Below are 22,776 nucleotides of genomic sequence, written 5' to 3'. Positions count from 1 at the left end.
AGGCAAAACACATACATCCAAAGACTGTAAGTCGTTGGAACTCTTGTTTAGACCTATGCACAAGTTCAAAGGGATTCTTGCCTTTATGTTGGGACTCCCGTTTGCGGATATATGAATAATGACTTAAGTTTTTCTAATAGTTCGAGTTTTTAGATGAAACGGTCATTCAGCATCCGACATAGTATCAGAGCCGTGGTGCCCGTATTGGGTTTGGATCCTGTATGGATTTTTGAGATTATTATCTCGAGCGGGGAGTGTTGAATATTGTCCCACATTGCTAAATGTGTGGGATCTCCCCTAGTATATAAGGGTGAAGTGTTACTCCACCTATCACCAATTGATTTTACGTTGGATGCTCGGATCCCTTCTTAACACTTTAAGAGAGGACTATAGGATCTGTCTGCTTGTGATTTGAAATTGATTTGAGATAAGGCCTTGATTTGAATTTTTTTATTTGACTAGTATTATGATGTAATATATTTTTATTAAAAATTGTACAAAATGAATAATCATGATTTTGATTTGAAAGAGTAAAAGAATAAACCCTATGAATTATGTTAATACACTTCCAAACTGTTTTTTTCTTTTTTTTTATTCAAAGCAGTGAACTTTTCTATGCACTGAAAGACCTTTGATTTATTAACTAGCATGAAAACCCACACATCACGTGAGAAATCATCAACGAGGGTTCGGACATATCAAAATCCTTCCATTGACTCAACTTTGTAAAGTCTCCCAAATATCTCCATGAACAAGTTTTTCTTCAGTATTGTTCTTGTTTTTCTTGAAGATATTAACAAAATCAACATCACAAAGCGTCTAAGGTGATGCGTCCTGAGTGATTTTAGCCGGGTTTGGCTGATACTCAAATATTGGCGACAAGTTAGTCACAGGGCTTATAATTTGGATTATGTGCTCGTAATTTTTTATATATTTGTCTGAAAAATACAACGAAAATGTAATAAAAAGTGATAGTGGACGAATTATAAATTGGTACTCCAAATTGACAATCAAAAGCTAAAGTCCTATATACATTCAATAAATGATGTTTTGGCGCTAAAACAAAAATATTTCCTTAATTATTTTGACTTGAAGGGTGTACAACATAGGGGAGTTTCTAATCAATCAAACAACAGGACATTGTCCATGATACCAAAATTCACAATATTTCTTGGTTCAATCATCATCACACTACTAGAAAATGAGCTATTTATAGCGGAAATCTGATCCGTAATAATAGATCTGGAACACTAAGTTGTTTTTGTAACGAAATATGTTAAAAAAATTTACTCCCATCTGTCATAAAAATTTGTGCTCAAATATTTGGACATGTTTTTTAATAAGAGTGAAAAATATTTTATATTAAGAAAGTACAAACAAGTATATTTTTTGGCTAAAAGAAGGAAACAAAAATATTTTGTTATGACAATACAAAAATAAAAAGTAAGCATAGATCTGGATAATAGAGGGAGTATTTTCTTTAACGAGTTTGAAGTATTTATAATGTCCCTTTTGTTACAAAAAAAATTCGTAAAAAAAAGTTATTATTACAAATGACAATTATACTAGTTCTTTTATAACGGATATTTTTGTTACAAAATGATTTGAACTGTTACAATTAAATTTTTCACGTGCATTTTAGAGGCGTTAACCATCAAATTTTTGTTACGAAATGTGCCGTTACAAAGATTTTTTGTTACTCAATTTTTCATAGCGGTCAAATTCTATTACAGAGTCGAAACAAAAGACTTCTTGTGTAAAAAAATGACAACATTTATGATACTGTCAAATCATTGAGCTTTCTAATTGTTTTTATTTTTGTAGCTATATTTTGGCAATAATGACCCAAAATCACGCCATGGAACTACGACCCAAAATTAGGTGGAGAGTTGTTAAATTTTGGCGAATGACTTCATTGAGGCCTTATAAAAATCCCGAACCCTAATCCATTAAAAAACACAATTAACGTTCATGGATGATCCATAATCTGGTGTCCTGGACAATATTCCACCCCCACGCTGCTCTACTCGTCCTCGGATGTTTTCATGTCAGCTGCTGGAATTTTGAACTAAGGGTGTGTTTGGTATAGAGAAATAGGGTCAGAGAAATTATCTCATTTCTCTAGTTTGGTTCAGCGAGAAAATTGAGTAATAAAAATAAACTATTTCTCATTCTCTATCACATATAGAGAAATACAGTGATTGTATGGAATATTTATTTATTTTTATTATTTAATTTTTATATTTTAAAAATTATATTATTTCAATTTTATAAAACATCACATTTTATTTATTATTCAAATTTTTATTTTCCTTTATTTTAAAAAAAATTATACTAAAATTTGATTTTGCAAAATATCGTATTTAATTTTTTATTTAAACAAAAAATAACTAAAAATATTTTTTCATGAATTTTCATTCGTGAAAAAAAAAATTTTTGTCTAATTAATTATTTATTCTTGATCGATTCATTAAAATAGCAGCATTGTTTTTACATTTATCAACTTAATTGTCTGTTTTATCAAATAAGAAAATCTATTTTTATTCTCTACTGAATTATTATTTCTTTCTGCAATTCTATTATCTGTATCAAACGCCTTCAAATTACCACCCTTCATCACATCTGCAGCTATTGCCCTCGTCTCTACCACTCTCTTCCCATGGCAGATGGGATCTTCTCACACCTTCTTGAGACTGTAATATTGTGGGATGGGTGTGGGTTTTTACAATAAAACAAAAACTTAGATGGTTTGATAGACAAATACAAGCCATGCCTTGCGGAGTTTTCATTGGCTCTACTTTTGCGAGTAGGTTCATTGGCTCTACTTTTGCGAGTGGGATATTTCACTACAAGAAAATATCATTTTTGTAACGAGATTTTTCCGTCTTTAAATTCACTTTTTCCGTTACTAATGATATTATAGACGGAATTAATGATGGAATTACGTTAGCTACGTGATCTTTAGTGACGGAATTCCATTACAAATATACTATTTTTTTTTGTAGTGTTTGCCAATTGGATGTCAATAATGTCTTCTTGCATGGAACATAGACTGGTTCATTCATACTATCCCCATAATTTGTGTTACCTAAAAAATTATTATATGGATTACGACAGGGCCCCGAGCTTGGCATGATACCTTAGTTTGGTTCTCATTAGCTTTGGGTTTTGTCAATCCCAGGCTGGATGATATAATTCTCATTGGTTCTAATCATCCCATGTTCTTCGACTGAAGTTGAGTATCGTGCTCTAGCCTCAAATGCTTTGGAACTCTTTTAGATATATCAACTATTCCTGAACTAGGAGTGACATTGATGTGAGAAGATATTTTGTAGACCACTAAAACATAATATTGTATTTATAATAAAGATAGAGACTTATAAATAGGTATGACTTTATTTTTTTTTTTTTTTTCACCTCGAAAATCTTCAATTAGAACCTGCCTATAATATTTTATTTTTATCATTCTCTTATATATATATATATGTATGTATATATTTAAAACTTTCTATTTATATAAAAAATGATTGATACTAATTAACTATAAATATATTTTTTATTTATATGTAATATATATTACATCGTAACTAAACTTTCAACTAAGATCCCAACCGACAAAACATCACATATTCAATTAGAATTATAATGGATTTGTTTGAATTTTAAAAAGTTTATAGACTTAAGTGGATTTAAAAATTCTATAAAATCTATGCAGGATTTAATTGATTTTCCTTATTGATTCATATGAGTTTTGATAAATTTGATTGGATTATTTATTGTTTTACCTGGATTTCATTAGAGTTTATAAAGAATTTGTTAACAAATTTATTAAAGAATCCAACAAAATTTATGGATTTTTAAAGTCCATAGATTGTTTGAATACACTAAAAATTTTAAAGATTTCTTAAAAATTTGAATTGAATGCACCAAATTTTATAAAATTTTCAAAAATCTGAATTGAATAAACACAGATTTTAAGATTCAAATGAAATTCAATAAACTCTATCTTGAATACACCCCCTTAGTTTTGGTATAAAACACCATATCCATTAATTACAAGTATTCACTTCAAAAACATTACTAAAAAGATAAACCCCGAAAAAGAACACATCCAATGTTTTACACTTAATTAAACCATGATATTCAAAACCAATATTATGCAAAAAATAGTCACTACTTCTAAAACAATTAAAAATACTAAAATCATTGTTATAAAAAATAAAATATTTAAACTTAGAATATCATCATCATATAAAAATTGAGAACAGTTCCTATAAAGTACTCCCTCCGTCCCAAACACTGTGCAATATTTCTTTTTTTGTTTGTCCAAACTCACTGCAACATTTCCAAATTTAGAAATAATTAATAATAGTTTTATACATATATTAATATACACTTCATTTTATCCCATCACTTCACTCAAATAAAAAAAAAATAATCATTTCTCTCTCCAATCACATCACTTAATATCCAAATTATCTCAAATTACCATAGTTAATACTCTCCACCTAAACTCCCGTGCCAAACACAAATGTTGCACGATGTTTGGGACGGAGGGAGTACTTACCTGCGAATCTTTATACACATCTTCTTCCCTTTATAGTGACATTAAATCATCGATCACCTCCCATGGAAAGAGCTCATCGTCCATGTGAGAGACATTAATCTCAAGGGTCTCATTTCCCATGTCCTCTTGTTCCTTTTTGATAACATGGTTAAACCATCAAAGTTCAAATGACCGTACCTTCAATGCCAAAGGAGTATGTCACCGCTGCCGGTTACTTTAAGAGAACAATTTTTTTTCTTTTACCCACACACGGAAATCCTCAGTTACTCCGACGGAATTAAAATTTTAACCTTAAGGATGTTAAAAAATGTCCGCTTGAACTACATCTCTTCGACCAAATGGGAACATTTGGTTGTTTATCATCTAGAGTTATGCTCTGACGATTATGCAGCAGCTCGAAAGGATGAATGCTCTACCGGACCGTCTCCACCCGAGTGGTGATTTTGGTGCACCAATCTTTCTTGATTTTTGTACTGAGTATTTTAAACTTTAATATTATATAGATTCTACTATTTCAAATGTACAGTTATATTTACTATTTTTTATGGTATCCATCGATTACGGAATTATATTTATAAACATCCCATTGTATTTTAGTATAAATGAACAACATACATGTGTTTTATTTATTGCGTGAAATTCCATTTGTTAATGTAAAGTTCGCATGTAACACCTTCTTGTCCAAAACTGATGTTTGATTATAAATAAAGACCTAAATTGCGTAAGTTTTATACAAATAAAAAACGTAAAATATTTTAAATAATTTTTTTAAATAGAATAAATAAATAAATAAATAATTGATCAAACATTTATTTTTATAATTTTTATAAAAAATCAGATAACAATTTGTCTCTAAAAACTATGAAACGAATGATTAATCAAATATTTATTTATTTATTTCATTCAAAAAATTTATTTAAGATATTTTGCATTTTTTATTTATATAAAATTTGTGTAATTTAGATTTTTATTTAGAATCAAATATCAGTTTTGAACAAGAAGAATGTTTCGTGCAAATTTTACATTAACACAAAGGGGTTTCACGCAATAAATTAAACATAGGGTATTTTGTGCATTTTTACTAAAACACAATGAGAAATATATAAGGAAATCCATCCAAAACCCTCTAATTGGGCCCCGCAGACTCGGTTATAGACTTAAACCCTGCATTTACTTGTTGAAACATAAATAAATAAATTTAAGGCAAAATTGTCCATAACTCCCTTGTGGTTTCGAAACTCGGCTTAAATCTCCTCTTTACTTTAAAAATTGCATAGCGCCCTCTTATACTTTAAAAAATATTGCATGAACGTGTGGTTTTAAAACTCAACATAAATCTCCATTTTACTTTAAAAAATTGCATGATGTCCTCTTATACTTTCAAAAATATTGTATGAAATCCCCTCGCTATGCAAAACATACATAGGAAATCTTTTTCTCCTCATACAAGGAAGTTTTCATATTTACGAGGTTTCATGCAACGTTTTATAAAGTACAGGGGGTGTCATACAATTTTTAAATTATAGGAATATTTTACGCCGAATTTTGAAACCACATGATAGTTATGAACAATGTTACCTTAAATTTAAATATATGTATATACATAAATCATAGAAATATTGGTTAATTAGACTTAAGATTATAAATTTGTGTACATAATTCTTTTTTTTTTTAAATTTAAGTGGATATTTTTATGGATTTTTATTAAGTTCTGGTCCAACATTGTACACAATAGTAAGACCCATACCAGAACCCAAAAAAAATGTTCGTTTGGTTTGTAATTTAGACAAGTCTTTTTTATAATAAACTTGCAAAAGTATTAATAAAAATATATTATATTTTATTAAAATATTATTGATATTAAAATTTAAATAAAAATTTTAAACACGCAAATAAATATTTAAATTTGTGAACTATTATTTGAATATTTATTTTTATTATTTTAGAAAAAAATAAAAAATAATAATAATTTATTTTTATTGAGAATGGTGTTTAGTATTTATGAAAATAAACAAACCCACAAACCGATCAAGTCAAGTCGAACAAGGATTCTATCCAAATTAAGTAATGCATTGTAATGTTAAAATCCCTCCGACCCTTTTGTTAGAGATACGATATTTTAATAAGTGTATATTAGTAAGTTATTAATAATAAATTATAATATTATTTTATTATTTTTTATACGAGTAATGTTGTATATATTTTAAATATTTTTACTATTATGTCTCAATAAAATATATACAATATTGATATTATTTTGTAGATAATAAAATTTTATATACTACAAATAAATATATATGTAATTAATTTAAACCTAATTTAATACAAACAAATGAAAAATTTTGAATATCGATAAAAATATTTGTTTATCAAAGATATATAAATAAAGAGGTTTTGAGTGTGTTTTACGTGTAAAATATTAAAAATTTGATTAAATAATTTATATTTATTAAATATGTTTAAAATTAATAAATTTATTAAATTTAGAATTGAGTCCTATTTATGGGACTGACAAAAAAATGAAAAAGGTCCCGGCGGGATGGAATACTATTCTTTTGGGGTTTATTTTCAATTTTTATTTTTTTTTTACCTTGGAATAATTTGATTTTTTTTATTAAAGAAAAATATTTTAGTAAACAAAATATTATATCTAAATCATTATTGAAATGAATAAGTAAAACCAAAACAAATTTCAAAATAACATAAGTCATGGCCATATATTCAACTAATCTACATTTTATTAGTCATTTTAGTTGGAACTAAATTTTTTTTTATTTATATTTTTTTATAACGTGAAAATGCAGTCATTCGGATAGCGCTATGTGTAAACCCCGGTTGAAAGTTATTTAAGTTGAAACTTATTTTATATAAAATTTGTTATATATATATATATATATATTCTTACACCGAAGTTAATTATGTAATCGCATTTTTAAATAAATTACTTTTTATTGCTTCAAAATATATTAACATGTTAACTATCAGATTCTAATGCTAGCATTAAATTTTAAAGTATCACATTTAATTTATTAAATGTTAAAAGTGGGCAATTCAGCTACGGAATTAGAAATAAGTTACGTTTCTAATACAAATATTTTTAATTTATTAAGTTACGTTGCTTCAAACTCTATTGCATAATTTATTCTATTAGATATTTTTTTCCATCAATGTACCCTTTGAGTTTTTGTAATTAATTAAAAAATAATATTATCTCCGTCCCGCAAAAAAGAGTAACATTTGTTTTTTACACGTATATATTTTAATATTAGTATTATATTGGTTTAAAGTATAAAGGATAAAAATGCCCCTATTAGATTGTGTGATAAAAAAGTAATGACATTTGTGTAATATTTTGGAAATTGTAAGGGTATTAATTATGTTAGGTAGATAGTAAATTACTAAATTAGAAAATGATATCATTATTTTGAGACAAACAAATAGTATCTTTCTTATGGGACGGGAGGAGTATTATTCATCAATTAATGAAAATGTATAAGATGATTTTGATATTCTTGTTATATGTATGTATAATTGCACATAAAAATTAAAAGTATTTTAGTATTAGTTTATCATTATTTTTACTAGAAAATAAATATTTTTTAAAGAGTATAGTAGTTAGTTGTGACGGAGAGAATATTATCTATATGCATGCACATAAAATCTCTAGAATTTGTTCTCTTTAGAAAGAAAAAAAAGAAAATGCTATAAAAATTTTCTCTACAAAATTGCATCCAAAACTATTTTTTGCAAACATAATACTACCTCCGTCCACAGGCAATCTATCCATTTGTATTTGACGTCATTATTTTTAACATTAAAAATATCTTTATATTTGTATAATTTTTTGTACAAAAATCATTACATTAGTATTATAAGACACCAATAAAAGTATTTTTGTCGTTTTTCCTTAATTTGTACTATGTTTTGATATAATAATTAATATTCAAAGATTAACATGCAAAAAGTAAATAGATAGATTGGCGATGGACGGAGACAGTATTATATTTAACAATTAGTTTATTTTACAAACATAAAAGAACATCCAAAAAACACACAACAACAAAAGAACACTAATACAATACAATGTGTGTTTGTTTTGTATTTTTATATTAGCTATAACAAATTGTGTAAGTATGTAATATAAAAAAATAATTTTTTATTGCATTGTTGAATTTTATTTTTTTATTACTATTTATTTATTTTCGAGTGAGTTGATAGAGCATATGTGCTACTATATTTTTGTATGAATTTAGTATTTTGATTTGAAGAATTTTTATATGTTAGGTATAGAAAACGATGTTGATAATATAAAAAAAATATTATTTTATGTTGCATATTGGTTTTTGTGAAAAAATAAAAAAATATATATTAAAAATTGTGTGAAAGAGAAAATCATGGGCAAATAAATCTGTTTACTTGTGAGGTTTTAGTTTTGGGTTTTGATTTTTGAATAGTAAAATTTTGAATTGAAATAGTTGTTTGATATGATATAAATATGTGTTGATGTAATGTTTTGAATGTAAAATTAAATTTTAGTGTAGTAAAAAAAAATGAGTGTTTGATTTGATGTTTTTTAAGAGAAAAAAAGTTGGAATAGTAAAATCAGGTGTAAAACCTAACAAGTAAACACACTTGGAAGTATTGGTTTTGAGGTGAATTTTAAATAAATAAATTTGAGTTATTCAAATTTAAAATGATTCGATACTAAAGTTCATCGACGGTTGTACAAGGAATTTGAAATAACACAATACAAAAAGTGTTGAAATTGATAGGATTTGCAATCCACAATAAATTCGAAGATTTAAATCCATTGTGTTACTAAACAATACTAATAAATTTGATGTTGAGTAAGAGATGGCGCCGGAATGTGGAATTTATATACTCTCTCCGTCCAGCTCTAAGTGTCTTATCTACTTTTTGCGTAATTGTACTTAATATTAAAAAGATCATTATATTTGTATAATTTTTTACATAAATGTCATTGTACTAGTATTATAAGATATTAATAGAAGTATTTTTTGCCATTTTTTTCTTAATTTGTATTATGTTTTCATATAATAATTAATGTTCAAATATCAATGCACAAAAAGTAAATGAGATCCTGGAAGTCGTACGTGAGGTAGTTTTATTTTATAATAATTGAATTCGATTGTTCATTGTAACAATAATTGCAAGTATAAATATTACAACATATAAACGATGTCTTGGCAAATAATGTAGTGATAAAGAAATGTTGCTAACCCTCATCCATCACTTATGTGTGGTGGCCAATGCAACAATGGTTAGGACAAGTTCTTGTCAAAAGTGGTCAACAATATTCTATGGGACCCAAATCAAGAACTATGGTTGTTTAGATTAAAATAATAATAATAAAAATTGAAGTTCTAAAAATAACAAAAAAAAAAAAAAAAATTAATACTCCTTCTATTCTAGATAATTCGGGCGTATTACTATAGATACGAGAATTGAAGTAAAATATAATTAGTAAGTAATTAAAAAATATATTGAAAAAATAATTATAAATTAAGATAATTAAATAGTTTAATTACGAAAATAGAAAATAAAAATAGATTATATACGATGTGATATAAATAAGAATTAATACGATACTTTTAGAGGGAATCTTTTGTATGAATAGTAAAAATTTATCGAAATTCTTCAAACAAACGCAACCTAATAAACAATGGCCTTTTTTTGATATAAAAGTAACGTATAATTTTATATTTTTTTCTTTCTCTCTATATATATATGCTATAAAAATTTTATTGTAGAGTTTAGAATTAATAAATTTCTGAGTAATGTAGATGTAAGCTTTGTTTAGATAAAGGATTTTAAAATTATAAAAAAATACTAAAATATTAGCATTTGATATAATATTTTTAAACGTAAAAGTATTATATAATGAAATGTTTTTTTTTTTTTTAATATAAAAAAATTACTATTGATGGATAGCATAAAGAAACTAAAAAATATGTGTAAATACAACTATAAATAGTTGACATTAAGTTCTCTTAGGGTGTGTTTGTTTGGGGGTTTGGATTTGAATAGTAAAAATTTTGAATTTGAATAATTATATGACGTGATATAAATAGGTGTTCATGTGATGTTTTGAATTTAAAATTAATTTTTAGTATAATATAAAAAATGAATAATAGATGTTTGATTTGATATTTTTGGGGAAAAAAATTGAATGAATAGTATAAATTCAATCGAATCTCCCAAACAAACATTACTTTGTATGTTGCTCTCTATCAATTTTCATGATTTTATTTACTTGTTTATTTATTATTATTATTGTTTTTATTATTATTTTTGCAACAAGAGATTTTCAAGTAATTATATATATATATATATATATATATCATAAAAGAGAATTACAATCAAAAGCTAGCGATCTAAATACGCAACTAAAAAATTAAAATTTTAAAAATAAAATAAGAAGTTAAAATCATGTAAGAGCCAACAACCTAAATACTCGAAGAAGTTTTTACCACCTAGACAAGTAAAACAAAGACAACTATCAAAATACCAACGAGACAAAATAAGATAAAAAAATCATTTACGTTGTGTTTTTTTTTGTGGGTTTTACTATTCATATTGTTTTTTTCCTTCCAAAAATATCAAATCAAATAATTATTTTTTTTTTATATTATACTACAAATTATTTTACATTCCAAAAATCACATCAACTTCTATTTATATCGAATCAAACAACTATTCAAATTCAACTTTTTACCATTCAAAAATCCAAACAAAAAAAACTAAAATTCACAAACAAACACAATCTTAAGATCCTAAACGGCACTCAGACATGAAGAAAGTGAGTTATAAAAGCATCGTGACGAGAGAAAAACGTGAAAAACTCTGTATATGGAATGAGTGAACGATTCTCCAAAAGAATTTGTACATATGGAATAAGAGAAATATATTTATCTAGAATGGAAAAGATATTCTCAATTCATTTAACCCCCAATGTATTGTACCCCTTCTATACCGACTAATCATCGGCCGTCATGTGTATTTAAATTTATTTATTTTTATTTTATTTTTTTAAAAATACACATGACAGATGGTGATTGGTCGATATAGGAGGGACACAATACATTAGAGATAAGGTAACTGAACTCGCCAACTTGATTATAGTCAATCGGTAGCATTCTTTTTTGGAAGGCTTATATTCCGAATTCAAATTTAGGAATGTGTTAAAAATAAATAAATAAATCTAGTCTTATGCACATATTTAGTGTATTTGATCATTAATCAATATCAAGAAAAATTCTATTTTAAACTTATTTTCTAAATATATTTAGATCCAACATAAAATACAATATACTCCCTCCGTCCACAAACTAATGTCCTACTTTTCTATTTGGGATGTCCAACAACTATTGTCCTATTTCCTTTTTTAAACACAAATTTTACATTTTTACCCTTTATTCATTTATTACTTTTAATTTCTACCATACAATTAATGGCAAATTTGTCAATTCATAACAAAAAGACAATTACCTAAAAAAACCATGCAAATATACTTTAGGACAATAGAAATTGGACGGAGGGAGTAATATCTAAATGTTATAAAAATTGTTCTACAAATTTTACAACAAGCCAAACCCGATTATACAAACTTGACCATATTGTCTAGCTTTGTTATCATATTGTTACGAAATTTTAGGTCTTATGTAATTAGTAAGTAATTAAAAAATGTATTAGTGAAAATAATTATAAATTAAGATTTAGATGACTAAATAATTTAATTAAAATAAAAAAAATTATACTCCCTCCGTCTCATTGAAAAGTTGTCGTTTTCTATTTTCGTTCGTCCTTAAACAAGGTTACAATTTCTAATTTAGTAATTGTACTACCTACCTAACATAATAAATACTCTTCCAACTTACAATATATTACACAAATATCATTACTTTTATATTAGACCATAATAATAGGGGTATTTTTGTCATTTTTACTACAATCCAATATTAATATTAATATTAAAAAATTTACGTGCAAAAAGTAAACGTCACATTTTCAGTACGACAGAGAGAGTATATGAATTTTAAAATATGATTAAAATGTGTAATTATATTTTTAAAAAAAATGACAAATTATGTGGGACCGACAAAAATAGAAAGAATAGACAAATTAAGTGGTACGGAGAGACTATTTTCCAATAATTTTTTTCTTTGGCATATGATATCCATAGTTGTTAAACGAATTAAGTCATTAGTGAACTTGACTCGATTAGACTTGTTTTAAAAAATTATTTACAAACGTAAACAAGCCGAGCCAAATAATATATATTTACAGTGACGGGAGAGTATAATATTTTGTGAGAAAAATATATTAAATATAATATTTTTGAAAAAAAAAATTGTTTGTGGAGTTCTCGATTGAGTTTTATTATTCCATTTTATTTTTTTGATAAAATATCAATTCAAATATCTATTTTAATTCAAGGTAAACTATATAACATTCATTTGTGGTTTTAATTAAAATGTACAAAAAATATATATATATATATATTATTTTATTTATTGCGTAAAATTGTTAAACTAAAGTTACAAAAAGCACCTTCTTCATATAGAAATAAAAAAGATGAATATATTAAATATTTTCTTTAATATAATAAATAAATAATTTATAATTTTTCTAGAGACTAACTGTAATCTAATTTTTTACAAAAACTATAAAACTTACATAATTTAATTCGCATTTACAACCAAATATCAATTTTGACAAAAATAATATTTTGTGCAAATTTGAATTTAACAGTTCAAGCAATATATAAAACAAAGGAAGTGTTCTGTAGAATTTTATTTATAAAATTATCCTTAGGGTGTGTTTGTTTGGGGATTTTCTCCTAAATACACTATTCATCCATTTTTTTTACTCTTAAAAACCTCAAATCAAACACATATTTTTTATTTTTTATATTATACTGAAAATTAATTTTACATTCAAAACATTACTTCAACACCTATTTATATTATTCAAATTCAAAAAACTCAAAATCCAAACCCTCAAACAAAATGTTTATTTTTTTTTTATTTCATTCTATTCAATATAATTTTATCAATTTTCTTTTAAAATATGTTAATTATATTTTAAAATTTATAATTTATAATTTTTTTAAATAAAATTATTTTTTTAATATTTTCTTTCATTCTTTAGTCAATAAAATATTTTGTATTTTTTTTATTATTATTATTAAAAAAAAAAAAAAACAAAAACATTCCCAGCAGACTACTACTATTTTTAACAAATATGGTGCGACCACGGGCAAAATGGCAATGAATAATGGCAATGACCATGTGGTGCCGGGGACCACGAACCTCCCAAGATTCTCCCCGCACCGGGCGTGGGTAGCACGCGATCGCGATGATCGCTACTTTTTTTGGCTGGATTCATAGTTTTCGAGCACCGATTCGCTGCGGGATTCGGCAGCCTTCTTTGAAACTGACAATGAATCTTCTCCGTGGATTCGGAATCTTGTGTGCCATCCGTGTTCCTCCTCCTATCTCGGCTTCGATTTAAACCCGCAGAATCGATTGATTCCAAGGCGCACGGTGAGCATGGAGCTGCAGGGGAAGCCTATCGACTGCGGCTTCTACATGCCTGCCGAGTGGGAACCCCACGCCCAGTGCTGGATTGGATGGCCGGTGAGGTTTTCGACACTTTGAGTGATTTCAGTTTTGATTATTGCTTTGATTTGTTTTTAAGTTCACTTGGAAACCTGTTTCGAATTCGCGGATTGGAGCTATAGAAGAGGTTTTTTGGTTGATTTTGGAATCTGAGATTGATTTTGATGGTTTAAATCTGTGGAGCATCTGATAACGACATCTTTGCTGAAGAATTTTGAAAATTAGGGCATTTTAGATTTTATTGTATTGGTATGATGTAACCAAATTGAGAAAACATTCAAGTGTGGTTGAGTTTGATGATTTGTGAGGAATTTGCTCTGTTTTATTTTCCTTAGATGAAATTGAGAACAAATTCGTGTGTATTTGCATTTGATGGTATACAGCCAAATGATAGAATGTTCTTCCTTAACTCTTGGTTTAAGATCAGGCTTAATTCAAAAGATCTTTTGAATTAGAATAGTTGTTGGATATTATATAAATTAGTGTGGATGTTTAGAACACAAAATTGATATTTTATGTACTATAAAAATATATAAAAGCATATATATATATATATATATATGGTAATGGTCAGGGTAAGAAACCCACGAACAAACAGAGCTTTAGAGTTGTGACAAATCAAGATCTGACTGGAAATAGATCTGCGTAAATTCATTCCTAATGTTTGGGAATTCTTGCAACCTTTCAATGATTCATAACATCGAACGTCGTTAACAGTTTTTGTTCTCTGTGATTATATGCCATTCTAGAGGGCTTTTTCTTTTAGTAACTTTGAGGTGAAATAGCTGTTAAGCATTTGACGTGATGGTTTTGAAAAGAAATTAAGTGATGCCAAAAAAATGAAGAAAAAAAAAAAAAAAGGCAAAGAGAACAAGCCATAGATTTTGTGCACCATCTAGTTTGATTGATTTTCAAGCGATGTGTGTTGCAGGAGAGGCCCGACAATTGGCGAGACCATGCAGTGCCTGGTCAGCGTGCATTTGCGAGAGTTGCCTCTGCAATTTCTAAATTCGAACCTGTCACTGTCTGTGCTTCTGCTGCACAGGTTGAACTGACGAAGCCCTAACTATTTGCTGCCATTATTTCTGAAAACTATATCTCTTCTGAAGCATAAGGTTTCCTGCACCAGTGGAACAATGCCCGCAGTCAGCTGCCAGAGCATATTAGGGTCATCAAGATGAACATGAACGATTCTTGGTTCCGGGACACTGCTCCGACAGTGAGTTTTTCTCATGTAAACAATATCATTATCCGGTGCCATCAAAAGTTATAATTCTAACACAACTGTTTGTGGCAGTTTGTCATCAGGAGTAGTTCATCGAACAAGGATAATTTGGGGAGCGAGATTGCCGGGATAGATTGGACCTTCAACAGCTATGGCGGTAAGGCTGCTCACTGCATCCTTGGCCAATATTTTTACCATTTCAAAATATGATTTGTGAAGTGTGAACTGCTAATGTAAGGAGAAGTCACTGCCACATAAAGTCTCACCGACTTTTATTGTTTAGTTTAATTCAAGACTTGGCTGGTGGTCGGATATGAATTATTCATGGTTGCAATACACACCTGGATACTAGAATGGTAGGCCATAGAAAAGTCATTCTAAAACCTGGTGTATTGGGACTTGGGACTGCAGTCGTATGGGAAAACACCTTGTTTCATCATGAAATTTATTAGTTCGTCTTTCATTTGTTAGAACATTGATGCCCCTTTTTCGGGACGGCCACAGCTATTAGGGCCTTCCTGAAGTGCGTTTCACTTATCACTTATAATGAATTTCAGAAGCCACGAGCAAACCAGTGGTTGAGTTGATTTTCATATGTATAGTTACATCTTCTCTTAAGTCTAGTAGAATTTTGATTTCCTTGTGCTCTATCCTTTGTGTTTTTCTTTGTTTCTGGCGCTTAACATGGTGCACAAAAAAAGGGAACTTTAACAGGAGTATGTGTAACTTTCGCAGGCATAGATGGAGGTTGTTATAACGATTGGAGCGACGACATGCTTATTGCTAAAAAGGTTGGATGAGTTCTGTCTTAGATTGGAAAGGAAGTTTTGTGTTCTTGTAAGCGTATGATCGCAACCTTTTCAATATGTTTCTAAACAATTTCTACTTGTAGATTTTGGAAATAGAAAAGATTCCGAGGTTTCCCCATTCGATGGTTCTTGAAGGTGGAAGCATTCACGTTGATGGTGAAGGTTAGCACAATTCTATCTTTTAAGTACGATCATAAAAGATATTATCTGAAAGCTATTTCCGTGCCATACGATGCTGCAATTTTACGTAATCTATAGCCGCATAATATTTGGAATTCGTATTGTCTTTCAGGGACTTGCCTTACCACGGAAGAGTGCCTCCTGAACAAAAACCGGAACCCTGGTTTAACGAAACTTCAGATTGAAGATGAGCTCAAAGCATATCTCGGTGTCGAGAAGGTCATCTGGCTACCTCGCGGATTGTTTGGTATTCTTCTGTTTCATTTTCAATGATGAAAATCTTCTCTGCAAATGCATGAAACTTGATCATCTTAAATAACAAGCCAGGCTCATGTTTTGTCTTCAATGCGTTTCTGCAGTCAAGATTGAAATTGGATGTTTGAATATTTTATTTAAATAATATTTGATATGATAGTTCGTGATAATTTTTTTTTCTCGGAATGTGAAGTTTAAATAGTAAAAGACTGTGCGGAGACTCAAAAGAAATGCATAAACATCATAAATTTTTCTATCCATGTTGTTGAACACCTCTCTCTCTCTCTCAATTTTTGTGGTTCTTTCCTTTCCAGGTGATGACGACACTGATGGTCATATTGACAATATGTGCTGTTTCGCAAGGCCGGGTGTTGTTCTGCTGTCATGTACAGATGATGAATCTGATCCTCATTATGAACGATACATGGAAGCCCTTTCAGTTCTTAAAAACACTGTAGATGCCAAAGGTAGAAAGCTCGAAATTATCAAACTACATGTTCCCGGGCCACTTCATCTGACGGACAAGGAGGCCGATGGATTGAAACAGGTGAACACCTTATTCTTACCATATCATAATTTCAAAACTAACATTTTGGTTGCAAACCATCAGTGAAAATTGACGAAAACTTTCCGGTAAACACCACCTGATTATCTGATAGCTATATACTCTTTCATTTGTTAAATCAATAAGCTGCTTTGAAGTAAATGGTGCCGTTTGGATTTACTATTCCCAGAACTTTGTTTTAAATTAAATTAAGTTTGAAGGTGTGCAGTAACAAATCAATAATTATTGAACGGTAGAATTTCTTATATTTGCGGTAATACTGGAAGTTATGCTTCGCAGATTTAAGAAGTTACATAAACGTATAGACATTGTTTTGCATTTGAATTTTTTGAAGTGAATGATTTGTGTGTTTTGGTCTATTTTTGTATATCTTTGTTGACTTTTGTTGTTATATGTATGTATTATATATTATATTTTTTGGGGTAATATTTTTGGGCAATTGTTTAGGGTGTTAACACTGAACAAACACAATGTTTTTGCGGTAAAATCTATTGTTGCCGTAGGCTCTATAGTGTGAAAAAGTATCAAAAGCACAAGTAAATGATGATCTTTTGAATTACTTCTATTTTTATTTTTTTCTTGGAGATATGAGTTACATCAATCCTAACGTAGCATCCATGTTTTCGATAATCTACTGCGATAATGTTTTATTAGAAAGCTCATCTCATCTCCTTGGTGAATGAACAGGTCGGCGAAGCTAAAGTGAGGATTCCCGGTGGTCGGATTGCTGCTTCATACGTAAACTTCTACATCGCCAATGGAGCTATAATTGCTCCCCAATTCGGCGACAAGAAATGGGATGAAGAAGCTCTTCACACTCTTTCTTTGGCATTCCCAGGATACCAGGTGAGCGAAACAATGGCTTTGCTAAACGTATATATTTTAGAAATTTTTAATATTACCTCCGTTCGGCTCTAAGGGTCCCATTTATTTTTTGCGTATTGATCTTCGAATATTAATTATTATACTTCATCCGTAAGCCTCTAAGGGTCACATTTATCATCATTATACTTAACATTAAAAATATCTTTATATTTGTATATTTTTTTTGTACAAATATTCTTTTATTAGTATTATATTACATTAATGTAAGTATTTTTATAATTTTTTCTTAATTTGTACTACGTTTTGATATAATAATTAATATTCAAATATCAAACATGTAAAAAATAAATGAGACCCTTAGAACTGGACGGAGGTGGTATCAAAACGTAGTATAAATTAAGAAAAAATTGCACAAATACTTATCTTATAAATAGAAAGACATTTGTACCAAAAATTATACAAATATAACGATATTTTTAATGTGAAGTACAATGACGCAAAAGGTAAATGTGACTTCTAGAGAGTGATGAAGGGAGTTTTATTTATCGGCAGTAATATTTTACAAAAACCATAGTATCAATTACCATTTTTGCATTTATAGTAAAACATCACATCAACTGCTCAAACTTTCTGCTATTGTTAAAAATTTTTCAAAACCCCGCAATTTTAAAAACTTCTATCTAAACGTAGTCTTGTGTGTATGTTTTTGTGAAATATATCGATGGAATATTTACTTTAGCATACGAAGCTAAATTTATATGATGGTGTGTTTGGTTAGATTGTTGGGATTGAAGGTGCTCGAGAGATTGCACTTGGAGGAGGAAACATACACTGCATCACTCAACAGCAACCTGCAACTCACTCACTCACTCAATCTTCTAAATGATTTCTGATTTGAAATCAATATGTTATGGGAAGGTAACATTTTAATTTCAGTGAAATCTAGTCATGATCGTGACTATAATTTGTTTATGTATAAACTATTCATGTTTACTTGCCTTTATTGGGGTTTGCTTACTAATTAATTGATTAGTTGGTGATTTACTATTATTATTTTGTTTTTTTTTTCTTTTTCCATTTTGATTTTGGTTTATATATTAATTTTAAAATAATATTTCTTTCGTCTCAGAACAATAGTCTGATTTGGGCTCGATACGGAATTTAAAGAAGTGAGTATAAAATAGGTAGTAAAAGATTATGAGTGTATTTCTTAAAAAAAAATAATAATAATAAGTGACATTTGTATAATAATAATAAAAAATTAAAAGTTGTTTTATGGTGATAGTTATTTATAAAAAAGAAATTATTTTGTTTAGAGAAAATAAAATCTCTTCTGTCTAAGAGAATAAAATCTCTTCTGTCTACAAAAAGATTACATTTTGTCATTTTGTCATTTTGGTTAATCAAAATATATTTTTTTGGCGGTCAGTGGCGGAGCCAGAGCATTGAAGTCGGAGGGCTTCTCTTAGTAATAAAAAGTAAAATATTGAAAATATTGGAAATAATTTTTACATTCGATGCGACAACTATAATCGTCGGGTTGCCATATTATAGTATCTCTGTAAAATCTTTTCGATTTTACATTTTACAAAAATATTTTTTTCAATATAACATATTAGACAATTAGCAAGAAAATTATCTCTTATTGTGTTATACGGATCAAGAGAAAAAAAGATTTATTGACTGTTGCAGTTGTGACGGACAAGACAAATGTTAATACTATAAGTCGATATATCAAATGAAAAGCAGTATTAGCTTTGAACTCAACCATCTTCTTTGGAAAGATCTTCAATATCAGAAAGATTTGAGAAATCCGATTCTCTTCGCACATAATGAAAGTATGATCTAGATTCTCTCCGGTAAAGTTATCTTAGTACAACTCAGCTATGTGGCCTGTAAAAATATTTATATACCAATTCATCTTTCAATGATTGTATCAAGCACACGATAACAGATATGTTTTGATTCTTCTGTTGTAAAGTTTGTGACAAAACATTTTTGGTCTGTTTACTTTTAAGATTTTAAGTCTGGTTTTACTACTCAAATTTTCTTTTTCCTCTAAAAACATCAGATCAAACATTCAATTATTATTTATTTCATTACACTAAAATCTAATTTTACATTCAAAACATCACATCATTACATATTTATATCACATCAAACAACTATTTCAATTCAAAATTTTACTATTCACAATCAAAACCCAAAATCAAAACCTCACAAGTAAACTCATTTTTAATAAACGCATCATCAAATGACCAATGAATATAAATTCAAAACTCTTATCTTATCAATCAAATTAACCGCAACAAATCGACTATTTGAATCATCATCGTCCTCAAATACTGTCTGAATCACTTCTTTCACCACAACGAGTATTACCGGCTCGAGCTGAGGCCATTTCTTGATTCATTCATTTTCTTGTTAAAACACCACTTCCTCTATACGTTTGACACGAGTATCATGTTGTTGTTGTCTTAAATTATTTCTTATTTTACATGAAGCTCTGGCACCATTAACAATCATAAAAAGGTACTAAATTTTTTTTAAGACATACTCATTTTTGCTCACGCTAGCAACAACAACTAATTGAAGTTGGTGAAAAAAACAATGAATATAGTGTGCATCCCCATTTTTCTTTAAAATAAGTGTTTTAAGTCCATTGAACTCATATCGCATATTAGATGCACCATCGTAGCCTTGATCTCTTAGTCTTGATAATGTCAACCCATTCTTTGCAAAAAATTCATCAACGACATTTTTCAAAAATTGCAAACAAGTATCACTAACATGTACCACACCAAGAAATCATTCAATCACTTCTCCATCATCATTCACAAATATCAAAATTATCGACATTTGCTCATTTATTGAACTATCTCGTGGTTTAGCAATTAAAAGAGATAAATATTTATCTCCAATTTTATTCAAAATTACATTTCTCACCTATATAGCGCATGCATTGATAATTTGCTCTTGCATATCCCGAGAAGTCAAGTTGATTGTTGGTAGGAGCATTTGAATTTATAATACTATTTACTTCTTAATTTCGCTCACAATACCAACTGATAAGTTTAAAAAAGTACCTTAATGCACGAATTGTGATGACTCGTCATGTCCATGAAAAGCTAAGCTTTGTCCCAGAAGATATCTAATTATATCATCAATAGCAGTCAGTCGGGTGCGATAAACAATCTCCATTTCACTACTTTTTTGCGCAAATACATAATCCACATTATACTTTTGATCTTTATATCCAAAACATTTAGCTCTAGCATAATTATGTGAACTATTTCCATTACCCTCGTGCTCCTTGAATTTTAGAATAGCCTTTACCAATTTATAAATCCAATTTTAGTAAATTCATCATCTCTGTGTTTGTGGCCTTCACCAAACAAATAGTACCAAAGACAAAAGACGGCATTTTAGACACACTATATTCTAACCAGACAAACTCTTGAACCATGCATCTTGAAACTTTCTTTAACCATCACTATATTGACTTAGCGGAAAATCATGTCTTAATGGATGACAAGGTCCATTGGCCAAAGATCATCGCCTCAATTCATCTTTGATTTCATCATGATAACTTTCAATTGGTTTTCGAATACCAGAATCATCAATAATATCATTCTCTTTATCTAATTCCGCCGGTTGCTGAGACAAAAGCTAGAGATTGTAGCACAAGACAAACCGCAAAACTAAAAGTTAGAGTTAAAAAATAAAATAGTGTATTTAGGTTAAAATAAAAAAAATTAAATTAAATTTTTTTACCTAAATAAAAAAAACTATTCTGATACAAATACAAATGTAAAGCCTTTAAACTTCAGTTATTTTCTTCACGCCGATTTTCCAATCCAAATGGCCAAGAAAAGAAAATAAAAATAGAAATGCCAAGAAGGAAGTATTGGAGGACGAAGCAAACTATCGCTGGGATATAATTTTAGGGAAGAAAAATCATATATTTTTTGTTGGAGGGGTGACGGACCGGGTCTACCTCCGCCCTTGGCGGCGGTTACGGTCAATACTTCAAAAGCAACTATCAATATTTCAAATAGCATATGTTCTAAAATAAGAGCATGTAGTATATTAAGTGTTCTTAGTTCTTACAATATACTTGTATTATAGTTACATAAATAACATATTATTTGGACATCTTACTTATCAGGGCTGAGTCCGCACGGATTTGTTTTTTGATATCCTGCAAAAGGCTTCATACTAGTGGAGTTTATTTGGGACTTATAAAGTGTGTAATTTTCTTCACCACTTTCAATGTGGAACTTCCAACGTGGGACTTGTGTGGGACTTGGTTTGCACCCTAACATGGTGTCCGATATTTTCACAAAACAAAAGGAGAAAAATTGCAATATATTAAGGACTTTAAAAATTCATAAATCAGAAGAGGATTAATGATAAACAAGTGTTGAATTAAAAGAAAATTATTTTAAAACAAGTGTTTTAAAAAATATACGATTTTCTACTACACAATTTTAAAATTTTGAAAATATTTTATTTATAAAAGAAACACACATGTACTTTTATTAATGAGTTTTACCGAACGAAATAATTTCTAAGCAGAACATTAAAATTTTCCAAAAATTTATAGATTTAAAAGAACTTAACGACCTACTTTAAATAAAATAAATTAAAATAATTTGTAAGTATCTGAAAAGAAAAAACTCGAACTTACAACTAAGTAGAAGAAAATC

General features: G+C 28.6%; 1 protein-coding gene across 1 annotated transcript; it reads left to right on the top strand.

The window, feature by feature from the left end:
• Positions 1-13,949: 13,949 nt before the first annotated feature.
• On the top strand, positions 13,950-19,117 carry LOC127241072 (agmatine deiminase-like). Its single transcript, XM_051259961.1, has 10 exons — positions 13,950-14,226; positions 15,140-15,253; positions 15,338-15,427; positions 15,506-15,590; positions 16,169-16,224; positions 16,326-16,404; positions 16,535-16,669; positions 16,992-17,224; positions 17,930-18,088; positions 18,846-19,117. The coding sequence occupies exons 1-10, from the start codon at positions 14,140-14,142 to the stop codon at positions 18,951-18,953; spliced, it is 1,146 nt and encodes a 381-aa protein (XP_051115918.1). The 5' UTR covers positions 13,950-14,139; the 3' UTR covers positions 18,954-19,117.
• Positions 19,118-22,776: the final 3,659 nt, after the last annotated feature.

The sequence above is a fragment of the Andrographis paniculata genome, unplaced genomic scaffold, assembly GCF_009805555.1.
Source record: "Andrographis paniculata isolate CXL003 unplaced genomic scaffold, ASM980555v1 Contig80END, whole genome shotgun sequence".
Classification (NCBI taxonomy): Eukaryota; Viridiplantae; Streptophyta; class Magnoliopsida; order Lamiales; family Acanthaceae; genus Andrographis; species Andrographis paniculata.
Note: the sequence above shows the minus strand (reverse complement) of the source record. Positions and strands in the feature narration are given on the sequence as shown.